Source organism: Diadema antillarum, unplaced genomic scaffold (genome assembly GCF_040938485.1).
Source record: "Diadema antillarum isolate AM-2024a unplaced genomic scaffold, OU_Dant_1.0 seq00000744_RagTag, whole genome shotgun sequence".
In the NCBI taxonomy this organism is placed as follows: Eukaryota; Metazoa; Echinodermata; class Echinoidea; order Diadematoida; family Diadematidae; genus Diadema; species Diadema antillarum.
In genome coordinates this window covers 919,614-932,991 of record NW_027271641.1, presented here as the reverse complement: position 1 = coordinate 932,991, position 13,378 = coordinate 919,614, and the positions used below count along the sequence as shown (strand labels likewise).

Genomic DNA, 13,378 nt, shown 5'->3' with positions numbered 1-13,378 from the left:
TTTTTTATTGACAATTATTGCACAGGGACCTTGAACGCACTATACATGTACTGCATTATTTGTCCATTTGCAGGCTTGTATCACTGCAGAAACTGAAGTCTAGAGCGACATACATACACTCATGGGTTTCTTGTGCATTTGGAATTCATGTAGTCGAGAGTGGTGCATGACAGAGTATTTGTATAGTAAATAAAATGCATCGATATAACAAACATTGGTTCTCAGTTTACGAGTTTAGAGTTACATTGCATGACCATGCACTAAAACAACATCAATGAAAACTTAACCTCCTCCCTTGGCGGAGGTAATGAATGTCATGCCACGTTAAGCAATCGGAAATTATTCTGTGAATACACCACATAACATTATAATTTGTCCTGTACACCTGTATAGTTTTGAAACAAACATCAAATAACTGGCTTATATTCTGTTTCGTAAATACATGTACATTAACATAATTAATTTGAAGCCCACAAAGACAACATGGCTGGCTCACTATTGATTCATGACTAAATCATTCAATGCACAAAGGTAACTTTACAAAGTGGAATGTAAAAGAAGCAAATGTATGCATTTAAAGAGACAATATTACATGGAATCTCAATACAGCGATGTAGTACTCAAGGAAGCTCTCATGAATGAAGAAATAGAGAAATCTGGCAAAATGCACTACAGAATACTGATTTGAAAGAAAGTATCCACAATAATTTGTGCATATTTATATGCCATAAAGATTCTTACATGTCTGCTACATACTGTACCATGAGCAAAGTACGGGTAATTGGGCATGTAGGATGAATATGTTTCCTAGCTGTAATAAAAGTTAAGGTTATGATACAGAAATTCCTTCTATTAATCTCAAAGCAACAGAATTCACAACTCAGGAAAATCATGGACAGTCTCCATGAAAACTTTTTATTCAAGTTTTTCATTAAGATTATTTTTACCACTAATTTGCAAATTCTATACATCAAATTTACTTTCATTTTTGTGACAAAGTCAAAGACTCATAAGATGTCCCACTGACGAATGTCGTAGATAAGCATATCATCAGATGTAGCTATGGCAAGGGAGTGGAAAACATTAGTCTCCATATACGATGAAATTCACGGAAGCCGTCTCCAGCTAGACATGTAAACACACAGAGACAAGTGACTTCCCTACACACAAATATTGACTGAGAGCAGCATACATGCTTCACAGCACTGAACGTAGAAGCAAAGGTCATCTTCATGGTGGGGAAACCCAACACAGAGGGAGGCAGAGCAAGTTTCAATCATGGGGCGATCCATATTACATGTACGTGGCAGTAGGGCCTATTTATAGGTACTGTAACAGTGCAGTGTACTTGCAAAATATAATGGCTCTCGACATGGACATTTTGAATATCACATATCAATCAAGAAACACTTATTTTCATTAGAGCCCAACATTTGTTTGAGTATTGACCATTACCCTATGACACTAAACCTTGTCTCGTTGATACTGGAGATTCATCTGCCTCATGGAATATTCCTGTGTTTTCAAATGTTTAAAAATATGTCTCAACATCCAAAATTATTCTGTCAATGAGCAATCATCACCATTTTATACACGTATAGAGCTGTATCTGAACATCTTACCGATGATCCAAATCTCATTTTGAAGCCACCTATGAGGGAACGGAAATACAAACATGACAAACAGTGTTAGTAAGACAATAGTGATATGGGTACTCAGAACAAGAATCTATGCAATATAAATTAACATCAGCCAAGAGAACACTGTGATGTTTGTTTATTTATATGCTGATGTTAGCATCGAAATCATTCACCTTCTGCCACTAGTTCACTAAATCTTATTTTAACTGTACAGGTCCAAACTAAGTCAATTTGGCCTTCTTTTTTTAGATTAATCACACAAACAGAGTGGCTCAAGTCGTTACCGGTCACAGTCCACTATGTCAAGCATTAATCTTTTCGACAATCACACAATTATATATAATTATCTTTTGGCGTGTGTGTGTTTGATTAGAATTATCACAACCGTATCTCCCCCCGTATCTGATCTGAATTATTTTGATCGAACGATGTAATACGCTACGAGAACAATGGGAGATTAACAAAATTGCAACAGCGTAAAGTATCAAACATGGCTAGTATCAACACTTTGAGAGCGTCACGAAACTAACGTTACACTGCCTTAGTCACAATTTACCCTATCCTTCATTTTCTGTTTCGAAGGAATTTTTGACATGCAATTCACGGAGCCCATAGCGCTTCTCAAACCCCCTGACATCAAATCTGGCTCGGGACGACGGGGTTTCAACGTTGTTCAAGTATCCACTTTGTTGGAACAAATGGAATTCGTAGCGGTGATATCCCGACTTGGCTGGTGGAGTGGGGTTGGCATACACTGTGGAAAATAATGCACGAAACTTATCACTACAATAATTCACATCTTCACCTTTGATAAGTGTCAAATGGACATGGCTATACAATTTACACACGAACAATACTCATAGGTATACTAGTACCTGTATACATATAACACGTGTACATCACTATATAAGGCGGCTATAAAATGCGTGAGAAAAAAAAACTAGAAATGTCGCTACAGCGACTGGTTATACCCCCGCCAAACAACATTTCATAAGCTTTGGTCAAAACAAAATTTCATAAGCTTTGGTCAAAAAACTGAGGAAGTAGTTAAATCCGCAAGATCTTTCCTTGATCTTCTGCCATTAATATGCCGTTACCATGGCAACGTACTTTCGGGTACTGTCGAAAAATACGTCTTGCACATCTACAACCAAAGGCACACATCTGTACCAAGTTTCATGGAAATTGGGCAAAAACTGAGGAAGTAGTTTGCAACACAAAATTTTCCATCATTTTGGCTCATAATATGTGAGCTGTTACCATGGTAACATACTTTTTGTCACTGTCAAGAAATGTGTCATGCTGACCTATATCCTAAGACAAACATTCAATATGAATTCCATGAGAATTGGAAGAACACTGATGAAGCAGTTTTGCCATGAAGCATTTTGCCCTATATTTTACCAATAACATGCCGTTACCATGGCAACGCACTTTTTGCCACTGCGGAAATATGTGTCTTGCACATTAACATATTCAGATGAACATCTGTACCTAATTTCATAAAAATTGATCAAAAACTGTGGGAGGAGTTCGCGACGCAAGATTTGTACCCATTTTTGCCCATAATATGCCGTTACCATGGCAACGTACTTTTGGGTACTGTCAAAAAATACGTCTTGCACATCTACAACCCAAGGCACACATCTGTGCCAAGTTTTATGGGAATCGGTTGAAAACTGAGGAAGTAGTTCGCGACGCAAGATTTGCAACGGACCGACCGCCCGACCGACCGACCGACCGCCCGACCGCCCGACCGCCCGACCGCCCGACCGCCCGACCGCCCGACCGCCCGACCGTCCGCTGATTCCTATATACCCCCTTCAAACTTTGTTTGGCGGGGGTATAACAACCAAACAGATGCTTACGTTATACTGTAAGAAGCATATAAATACGATCCATGACTGACGTTAAACATACAGTACATTAGGAGCTTATCTTGACGTAAGCAGTAGTCTATGACAAACTCCTCTTTTTAGTGGATTATTAAACGGTCACTTGATTCATGGAATGCAAGAAAAAACTGCAAAAACAACAACATTTAAGCTCATTCATAACACCAAGACAAAAACACGGAAAAAATTTAAACCTCTTTACATAATGCTTTATGCAAGCCGAAGTTTCTTTTTGCTGTATTTAAGAAAACTTATTTCCAGGATGACATTTTCTTTAACTAATGAAATGGCAGATCAACTCCTGTCTACTTGCATTAAAATATGTACCAGGTCTAGTGATTGTTAAAATAGACATAAGAAACACATGGTTAGACCACACCACCTATAAAGGGATACACTAATCAGTGTAACCTGTGCATGGCTTTGGCAAATCTCATGCTTTGGATTTGGAACCTCATGAGTGCACGCTCGCGTAATCCGTATTCAAACTGTGACTATAGGGTTACACCACTATGCCAGCACATGCAACAGCCATGCAAAGGGATCCTATCATTATACCTTCTGTGTCTTTCAGAGTGTCAACGATATGCTCTAACACCTTTTAGGCAATCAATAATCTTTCATGGAAACGCATAATATTTGTAGGCAATTTCAAACTCATTAAAGGGACGTACTTTTTTGCCCTACACGGTAAAATGCAAATGAGGTCTACTAATACTCTATACAGTAGTCACAATTTTACATAATCAATCTCCATTCCTGCTTTGGAGAGACTGTACACAGGCGAGACATTAATTACTCACATTTCTTTGTATCACCTTCAGCTTCGCCAAGAATAAGGTTCTCTCCCTAACAAAAATGAAACAACAAAATCAAATACAATGTACAGTATAACTTTGAAGGCTTTGAAATACCACAGCAATTTGTGAGATACTCAGTTAACACTTACTTCCCATTTCTGGTGAAAGCAGAAAATGAATATTACAGGTAAAAGCTAAAGTTTTGACGTGTGCGTTTTCTTCAATGTGTCTTCCTCTGTTTAAATCAAATTTGTAAGATTGCAACTGCTGATCTACAATTTTATTTAACAAACATGTCGGCAAAAAGGAACTAGCGGGAATCCAACCTGTCATCCACTGCTTTCCAAGCAGCGACACTACCACAAGGCTATCCATCAGGCTATTTTTCCGACAAGTTTGTTAAATTGTAAATCGGCGATCTTACAAATTTCATTTGTATTGCAATAGGGAGACAAATCGATGAAAACTTACTAATGCCTTAGCCTTCACCTCTCCTTAAAATCTCGTGCTTTCAAGAAAATCTTTGTCCAACGCTCTACAGGTACACCAACTTTCACAATTAAAAAAGAAACTTTTGACTCCAAACAATTACATAAAGCAGCAGCCTTCCCTTTGTCTCAATATTTTTCTGGTTCTCCCTTTAAAAGAGAGGGAGAATAATTAATACAGGATTGAGACAGGCTCCCATCTCATTCCCAGCCGGGGATGGCAGGGGAGAGAGAAGAAAAAGTAGGAAAAATCAGTATTATTATAATAATTGTGCGCTAGACTATCGCATTTGTGAAATGATCCAGCTGAACAATCATGCATGAACTGACCAGGATGTTGACGACGAGCCAATGGAGCCACGGAGCATTGATTGGATTTCTGGCAGATGGCGCATCAATGTCGATCATCATCAGAGTATACCAGGCATCCTAACATAAAATTAGATATCACGGAAAGAAAACAAAAAACTGTTTGCACACTACTTATTACTCGGATGTTCCTCTTCAAACATTATGCAGTCGTTTGTTTGTTTTTGCATTACAGACCCAAAAGAAAAAGAATCTACTGAAGAAGGTACAATGTACTCCCGCCATAATGAACATAGTAATACCGAAGCTTCGTTACTAGGAAGTAAAATTTCAAGCCCCCCAAAAATGATTACAGCGTATATCATATATACACGTATGTTTCATTTGATCGGCTATTTTTGATAAAGAAATTTCGATATCAACATAGTAAACTGCCGGTCCCAAGGACTGGTTTATAACGGGAGTTGCCTGTATATTGACAAAAAGCACCAACTACAACGTGTAGTATATTAAAACACACTGATGTTTACTTGGGTAAAGGAACAACAAAGCTGTTTGGGGGCTTGCAAAGTGCTGAGGAACACATACGCTTTTTTTATAATTCAACAGAGACGTGAGACAAAAAGGATGCCCGAAGACCAAAACAAGCAATATATATATATTTTTTTAAATATAAATATCTATCCAAAATGCGGCTGACTAACCACACAGTGTACTCAGAAAGGTTAATGCTTATATACACGCACAGAAAATCTCAATCTGACAAGGTGGCACTGGTCAGTATACACCATGCATGGCTTCTCTCCTCAAAGTGGCCAGGGCAAACACTCTCGAAACACACAAATTCTGTGTAACTAGATGTTCGTTAATCCGAAAATGAAATAGGCTCCTTAATCCGAACATTTGCGGCACTCCGAAAAATCAGTACAGTGTATTCCGAATCTATGGCTCGCTAGTTCGATATTGAAATAAATAAGGTTCGGTATTCCGAAGATTTATTGTAATACGAAAATGAAAAAAAAAAAAAAAGAAGTTCATTAATCTGGAAGTTTGTTTACCCGAAAATAATTTTATTGTAAATCCGAAAAAAAGAGATGCGTACTAACGAGAACCTTCGAATTAGTTTTAGGATTTACGAACCTTACAGCTTGTACTTCAACATCGGACAACGAACCTTATAAGAATATCGAATCTTCGGAATAATGCCACAATATCCATTGTTCGGATTTTATAGTTCGTCATTATTTTTTCTTGGGGGGGGGGGGGGGGGGGGGGGAGGAGGGGCCCTTTTCGTATTCGTTCTTGTTTGTTAGTTGATTGTTGGTTTTCTTTTCTTTGTGTGTGTGTGGGGGGGGGGGGGGGCTTTTCAATCAAGCCGTCAGGGCAACCACTGGTTGCGCAACATGTTATGCGAACCCCCAAACACGGCTCCTCGCTTATAGGGCTTGCCCGACTTGGCTTTGTGACCAACTACTGTATACAACAAAATATTTAGCCCATGATATCTCAAGGCCTGCATGTCATGATCTTTTGGAATAATTTCTCTAACTTTATATCCGGCTTCATTTTTTCCTATGTAGAGACGTTCTTTGAAGTGTGTTGTGCTTATTTTCGTATTGGTATAATCCGCCCGTTCTGCTACAGAATAGACAGATTTTTTGCTATTTATCTTTCCGCTATTTGTTGTATAACGTGTTTGTCTCGTAACCGAGTAGGCCTTCTTCTGTGTTGTTTGCTGAATTATGTTTAGCTCGAATAATTGTGATACTGTTCTGATGATTGGCAAAAGACGAAATTAGGTAATTAGTGACAGTAGTTATGACTACCGATGCCGGTGTCACATATCATAGAGATGGCTTGCTGAACACGCGTTTCTTTGTTTCCATTTCCCTTCTCGCCCGCCACACTTTTTTTTCCTTCCCATAAATGATTAACAGAAACAAAAGATTTCTATGTTGCCACCAACTAGAACTTCGTGCTGCGGGAAGCAACATATGTTCATAGTGAAGAATAAGAAGTAAATACTATACAAACTGTAGTACGCAATAGTGAACACTAAGTAACGTATATCAGGACATGTACTAGTAATAATTTCACGGAAGACGATGTGTCAGACTTCTTTAGACGGGAGGGTAACATTTTGAACAAAAGAATGCATCACTAGATTATACGCATTCCTCGACATCCAAACAGAATTTTTAAAACCCTTAACGAGAAACATGACTCATTCATAAACTCTCTTTAAAAGTCTACGGCATGTAGAACTATAGGAACAGCGACGATATGTCTGCAAGCTACAAATTGTAGGGCTACAATGGATTATGGAATCATGGGAATTTAACCTTTGCAAAGTTGAGTTGTAGCAAATTTTGAGACAGTTGCGGAACAAACCCCGCTGATTCATAAATTTGCTTTGAGAAAAGTCAATTGCTTACGGCAATCAAATTACGGTAGCCATCTCATGACATTGAAGCTAACATTGGAGGATATTAAACATTTACCGACTAACAACTGGAAGACGATAAAATTCCTCATCATTTTTTTTTCTTAATACTTTGAATGACCTGAAATAATACTTAAGCCACCGACTATCTATTACAGCGTTTTCGGACATGCAATACTGAATCAACATACCGGTACTCCAATTCCATCTATAAGGGCTTTACACATTTTTTTTTTTTAAAGAATCGATTCAAGAAGGAAACAGAACATTCTGCAGAATAATTTTCTTAAATGTCGCAAGAACATTAGTTTCACATGGAAACTGAAAGGAACCACTGATATCAAAAGCACTTAAGAATTCAACTGAACAACATTTAAAGGGATGGTATACAACGTGTAGTATTGGTTGAGGTGAGGATTGGGCTTTTAATTTTTTGCGAGATACCAAGAAAATACTTCTGAAATAGTACAGAGCATACCATTCTAAGAGGAATTCAAATTTTATTTGATGAAAACCGGTTTCGGAATTGCTGAGACATCAGAAAACAAAGTAAAACAAAGCCCTCGTAATAAAAGGTGGGTCCCAACTTTTACTCAGATCGCTCTGTCTTGGGTATATCTCGGTCATTTCAGAACCAATTTTCATTAAATAAATTTTGAATTCCTCTTGGAATTACAGGATCTTTCATTTTTCATAAATGAGGTTTCTCATTATCTCACCAAAACAAAAAATGTTAGAAACCTGAAGTTATCATAGGTCCCAACCAAAACTGTACGATCCCTTTGATATTGTTGAATAGCAAATGTCGTAGACCTACATGTATTTGTTTCTTCAGAGCACACTGTATTGGGAAATGACAGCGGAGCAATCGTCCATGGAGCAATGTCACCGGAGCGGATGTCGGCAAAAATGTCCCATCTTTGCCCAGCAAAAACATAACGTTTTTCACGACGTTTCCTAAACGGTTTTCTTTTTTTTTTTTTTTTTTTAAGGTTCCGTACGTCTTCGTATAAAATGGACGTTTTCAAAACGTATACATACAACGTCAAAGTCGGGACTTAGCATTTACCGCAAAGCACAGGTTTTTTGGAAAACGTTGTAAAAACGTCAATGGACGTTACAAAACGTTTTAATTATGTCTGCTACGTCTTCGTCCTTTATAAACGTCCACAAAACGTTTTTATTAGGTCTGCTACGTCGACTTCGTCTTTAATGAACGTTTAAAAAACGTTTTTATTTGGTCCGCTACGTGTTCGTCATTGGTTTCTTTATGAGGAATATTCATGCCTATTTATGAATATTCAAATAAGAAAATATAAGATATAAAAACTAGTGGAAATAGATAAGACATTGAAATCTAAAAATTTATGCTGCGTTCAAACTTTGTATTAAAAATAAACTTACCTACGTTATTGTTCAGTTATTCACAATTTCAAAATGTGTTATGAAGAGGTATTTTCATAATGTTAAAAGGCCTAATTAAGGTGTGTGTGATCTAATTATATATATAGTAACCATGTCTTCATGCATCTCAGCATTTTGCTGGTATATATAAAAGAATGTGATACAGATTCATTAATTGGGAATAGGATGTAGTATGATGGGTGCTAGGACATTAGGAAGACAGAGGTAAGGATAGGACAACATAAGATTAGGATAGGGTACATTAATCCAAGATCGTGCCTGTATAATCTCATAACTATAATTTCTTTTAAATACCCAATACAAATAAACATTAGACGTTCTTTTAAAAGGTTTTCTGGACGTTCTAGACGGATATGAGAGGATCTCTAAACGTTCTGGAACGGGTCATAAGACCTTTTAGACGTTCTTAAAACGTTTTTTGAACGTTTTAGACGGATTTCAAAGCTTTTCTGGACGTCCACAGAACGTTTTGAATATTCTTAAAAGGTTTTACTGACGTCTATAACGTCCAAAAGGTTTTACTGACGTCTATAACGTCAAAAAGGTTTTCTGCAGGTCCTTAAAAATTCCGAAAAGTTTTTTTATTGGTTTTTAAACGTTTGAAAAAGTTTTTATAACGTCCATTCGAAACGTTATAAATACGTCAAAAACCTTCCACAAAAAGACGTTCTGAAAACGTTTTGACAAAACGTCCAAATAATGAACTTGTGGCCGGGCTTGGAACGTTTCAAGAACGTTCAGAAAACGTCCAAATTAGCTGGGTAGCGCCTGTCGGCGGAGCGCGAGTCGCCTGCAATACAACTTCAAGCAGCATACAAAATAATGTACTACTACAAAATCTAGAGGTCTAAACCCCAGATTGTTTGTACATCCAGGGAGGTCTCTGTCTTTTGGGGTGCTGTTCGTTATTCCGAAGGTTCGCTATTCCGAAGGTTCGTTATTCCGAAGGTTCGTTAATCCGAAACACACAAATTCCCTATACTGTACCTATAATTCGTTAATCCGAACATTGGCGTTATTCCGAAGGTTCGTTTTTCCGAAAATGTATTAATCCGAAAATGAAATTCGGAATAACGAATCTTCGGACTGAAGAGCCTTCGGAATAACGAGCCTTCGGAATAACGAACCTGCGGAATTTTGTACGAGCTGTAACCTTTTACGAGCCTTCAAATAGACTATAGAGCCTTCAATATAGACTATAGAGCCCCATACGACGGACAAGAGAAGATTTTTACTTGACCTTCTGCGTTGTACTAGTAGAAATATCCATCTCACTGAATTAGGTTAGACTAAACACTCAACTGACTGTGGAATAACCAGTGTCCAGTGATTTGCCATTTGGCTTACATACTAATCTCCCATAAGTAATAGGCCTACAGCCCTAACTGTTAGTTTTGTAATTTATGATGACTGGACTCTGGAGTGCCGGAAGGGTCTAAGAAGTTTAATGAAATACTTAATCTTATCCTTACCTCTTTGGCATGACAAAATTTAACACCTGGAGGAACAGCATGTCCTCCGCCTCTTTTATTTTGAAAGAGAGAAAGCGGAAGAAAATCACCCGGCGAAAAGTTTACGTCTCCGATACAAGATGTCGATGATTTAGCGGTGCAAGAAGTACCTTGGATCCTGTACTGCACGTCCAACTCATTAGAATGATTGTCACACGTGTTTTCGGTCCAAGTGCTTGCCGACGCCGGGGAGGCGTAATTGCAGATGCATGCAACGATTATGTACAGCACAATGGTTGTTGGCCACTTTTCCATGATTGACATGATGGAGCTGAAGCAGCAGGAGTCGATTTGTCTGGGTGGTTGCTGGGTGTTCTGCTGCAGCTCAGCTACGACCTGCGGATGGACCTACGGGTTGTAAACTGCAGCTTATACTGTAACTGTTGTAGCCTTTTAATCCGATGGCAGCGACCAATGTTGCCAGTGACAGACGATGGGCGCAAATAGGTTTAAAGGTTATCTGTAAACCTCTTTTAAATTTGCGATAGATACCTACGTATCTGCTACAGCGGTACACCCCTACATACACTAATGAATACACCCTGTGTACTGTGCTGCCCTAGATACAATGTACGTACATGTACTCTCAATTCACGCACCACACACAACATGCACTGCGCTATGGTCAGCCGGCCGCGCTAGAATCACAGAGAGTTCGTGTTATACTGTCGACAATCTTATTGCACAGAAATGTAGTTATTTCAGCAGCTAATTTCAGTACTTGAACAGGAATAACTGTAAAACCAAACCGATCACTAACCCCAGCTTTGAATAAAATATCTGCTGTGTCACAGGAACCGTCCATTTCTTCTTATTTCTCATTTCTAAAAAGTAAATACACTGAATCTGGATTGCCAGTGGCTGAAATCCACTCTGAGCGCGCGCATTTTGGGCTCAGATGGAGGGATGCATTCGCATGTTCACGATCTACTCAGTACATGGCACGTGTACTTGTTTTGTTGTTGTTTTGTCTTGTTTTGTTTTGTTTTTTTAAAGGGGGACCCAGTAACTTTACCCATGCTACTCAAATTTAAATTATTCTTTCGGGTGAAAATATAACAACTGTTGGTAAAAACAAACATCTCGAGTGGGCGCAGAAACGTTCTTTTTACGTGTTATCCGGAAATGTCATTTCAAAGTCATAGTAACTCCAGTTTAGCGTTATGACTACATATCAGAATTTTTTTGCGTAATTTAAGTTTTATGAGAAAAGTTTTGTCTAAATCTGCAACTGAGATGCTTATTCATGCACTGATTTCTTCTCGGTTTGATTTTTCAAATTCGTTGTTGTGTAATCTTCCAAAGAAAGATGTCATAAAAACACCAACGGTTGCAAATATTCTGCCGCCCGGTTATGATTCCATATCACCAATTCTCCGTTTTTTACATTGGCTGCCTGTACATGAAAAAAAAAAAAAAAAAAAAAAACAGAATTATTTTCAAGATTCTATTAGTACATCATTCAGTTCATTCTTTTTTTCCCGGTATACATATGCGTGACTCTATTCCCAAGTACAATCCGACATGAAGTCAGTAACATATCCGTTCATCATCAGATGCATTGTTACTCCAAACATCCCAGGGTAAAACATGAATAATAGGGGGATCGTGTTTTCTTCGTTATTGGACGAAAATTGGGGAATCAGTTATCCTGTATTCAGTTAATGTCATCTACAGTTCTAAACGTTCAAATTCAAACTTAAAACGTGTTCCTCTCACACTGAGGACTCTATAAGCTGCCCTGCAATCTATAATGTTCGGAACAACTCAGTGGTGAAACGTATATGTTTGTTTGTTGTTTGCCATTTTCTTCTCTGTTGTCATGTATGAACGTGTATATTATAATACATATAATATATATTATAATGTGTGTGTGCATCTTTTTTTTTTTGAAGTGCCATGAGCACCGAAAGGTGGGCTTGTGCGCTTTACAAGCAGCCACAATTATTATTATTATTATTATTATTATTATTATTATTATTATTATTATTATTATTATTATTATTATTATCATTATTATTATTTAGGGACAAAAATATTTTTAAAAAAATGGGGTAGAACGCAGAAGCGAGGAAGCCCATCGGCCGGAGGTGAGGGTATGGGATTATGGCTAGTTCCCACTCCCACGTGAGGAGCTTTTGCATAAAATCTTTAAAGGTTGAAGTTCACTCAGTGGAGCATGTTTCATGCACACTTTATGGGGAATGTTTGAACATTTGGTTTTTTTGTAGTAAGAAAGTTTAAAAATCTAAACATTCAGCGATAATCGATGGTTCGATTGTGGAATCTGTCACGTCTTGTTCCACGTCATAGGCCTATTTTAGTATTAACCAAATGGGCAATTCCGCGAAAAATGTCACTTTTCCTAAAAATCTTAAATCTGCAATAATTTGAAAAATATGTGAGCTACAGGGACAAATCTAATATGAAAATGCTAGAACTTGTCAAGTTCTTTCATTTGAGTGGTATTTTGATACAACTGCAGTGCATTTAGGCATTCTTTTCTTTAAAAAACCCATTTTGGGGCAAAATTTCTGATTTTTGTAAAAACACACAATCTTTGACTATCATTATTCCATATTCATCAACACTCCAGCATTTGTTTCAAAGAGGTTTATGGTTAAGAATGAACCAAAAACACTATATTAGCCTTGTCTGAGATACGAACTGTGTTAAAATATGAATATTGGGACTTTAAAAAGTGGACAAAGTTGTAATGTCCGTATATACCTCTACATTTGTGAACTTGTTAGAGTAATTGCTGAATGTGTTGTACACAATTATCAATCTACAACTTAAACAGGGCCTGAGCATTCATTTCAGAAGAAAATTCCTTTTACTTGATGCTCTGATTCATAAATTTCTCA

At 37.7% G+C, this 13,378-nt stretch overlaps 1 protein-coding gene across 2 annotated transcripts; it reads right to left on the bottom strand.

Annotated features, from left to right (window-relative positions):
- Window positions 1-365: 365 nt before the first annotated feature.
- LOC139738477 (protein D2-like) lies at window positions 366-10,801 on the bottom strand. Of its 2 annotated transcripts, XM_071649105.1 has the most exons (5): window positions 10,473-10,801; window positions 5,154-5,252; window positions 4,339-4,384; window positions 2,197-2,394; window positions 366-1,651 (listed from the first exon to the last, which is right to left on the bottom strand). In XM_071649105.1, exons 1-4 carry the CDS (start codon window positions 10,773-10,775, stop codon window positions 2,198-2,200), a joined length of 645 nt encoding a protein of 214 aa, XP_071505206.1. In that variant the 5' UTR covers window positions 10,776-10,801; the 3' UTR covers window positions 366-1,651; window position 2,197. The 2 variants fall into 2 exon arrangements, with proteins under 2 accessions (XP_071505206.1, XP_071505205.1); XM_071649104.1 differs by lacking the exon at window positions 366-1,651 and having other exon boundaries at window positions 2,047-2,394.
- Window positions 10,802-13,378: the final 2,577 nt, after the last annotated feature.

Coding starts and splice junctions, on each gene's coding strand:
- LOC139738477 (XM_071649105.1), bottom strand. CDS start 10,775: ATGTCAATCATGGAAAAGTGGCCAACAACCATTGTGCTGTACATAATC. Junction 5,253..10,472: donor AATTTTGTCATGCCAAAGAG/GTAAGGATAAGA, acceptor ATTTTATGTTAG/GATGCCTGGTATACTCTGAT. Junction 4,385..5,153: donor GGCTCGTCGTCAACATCCTG/GTCAGTTCATGC, acceptor CATTTTTGTTAG/GGAGAGAACCTTATTCTTGG.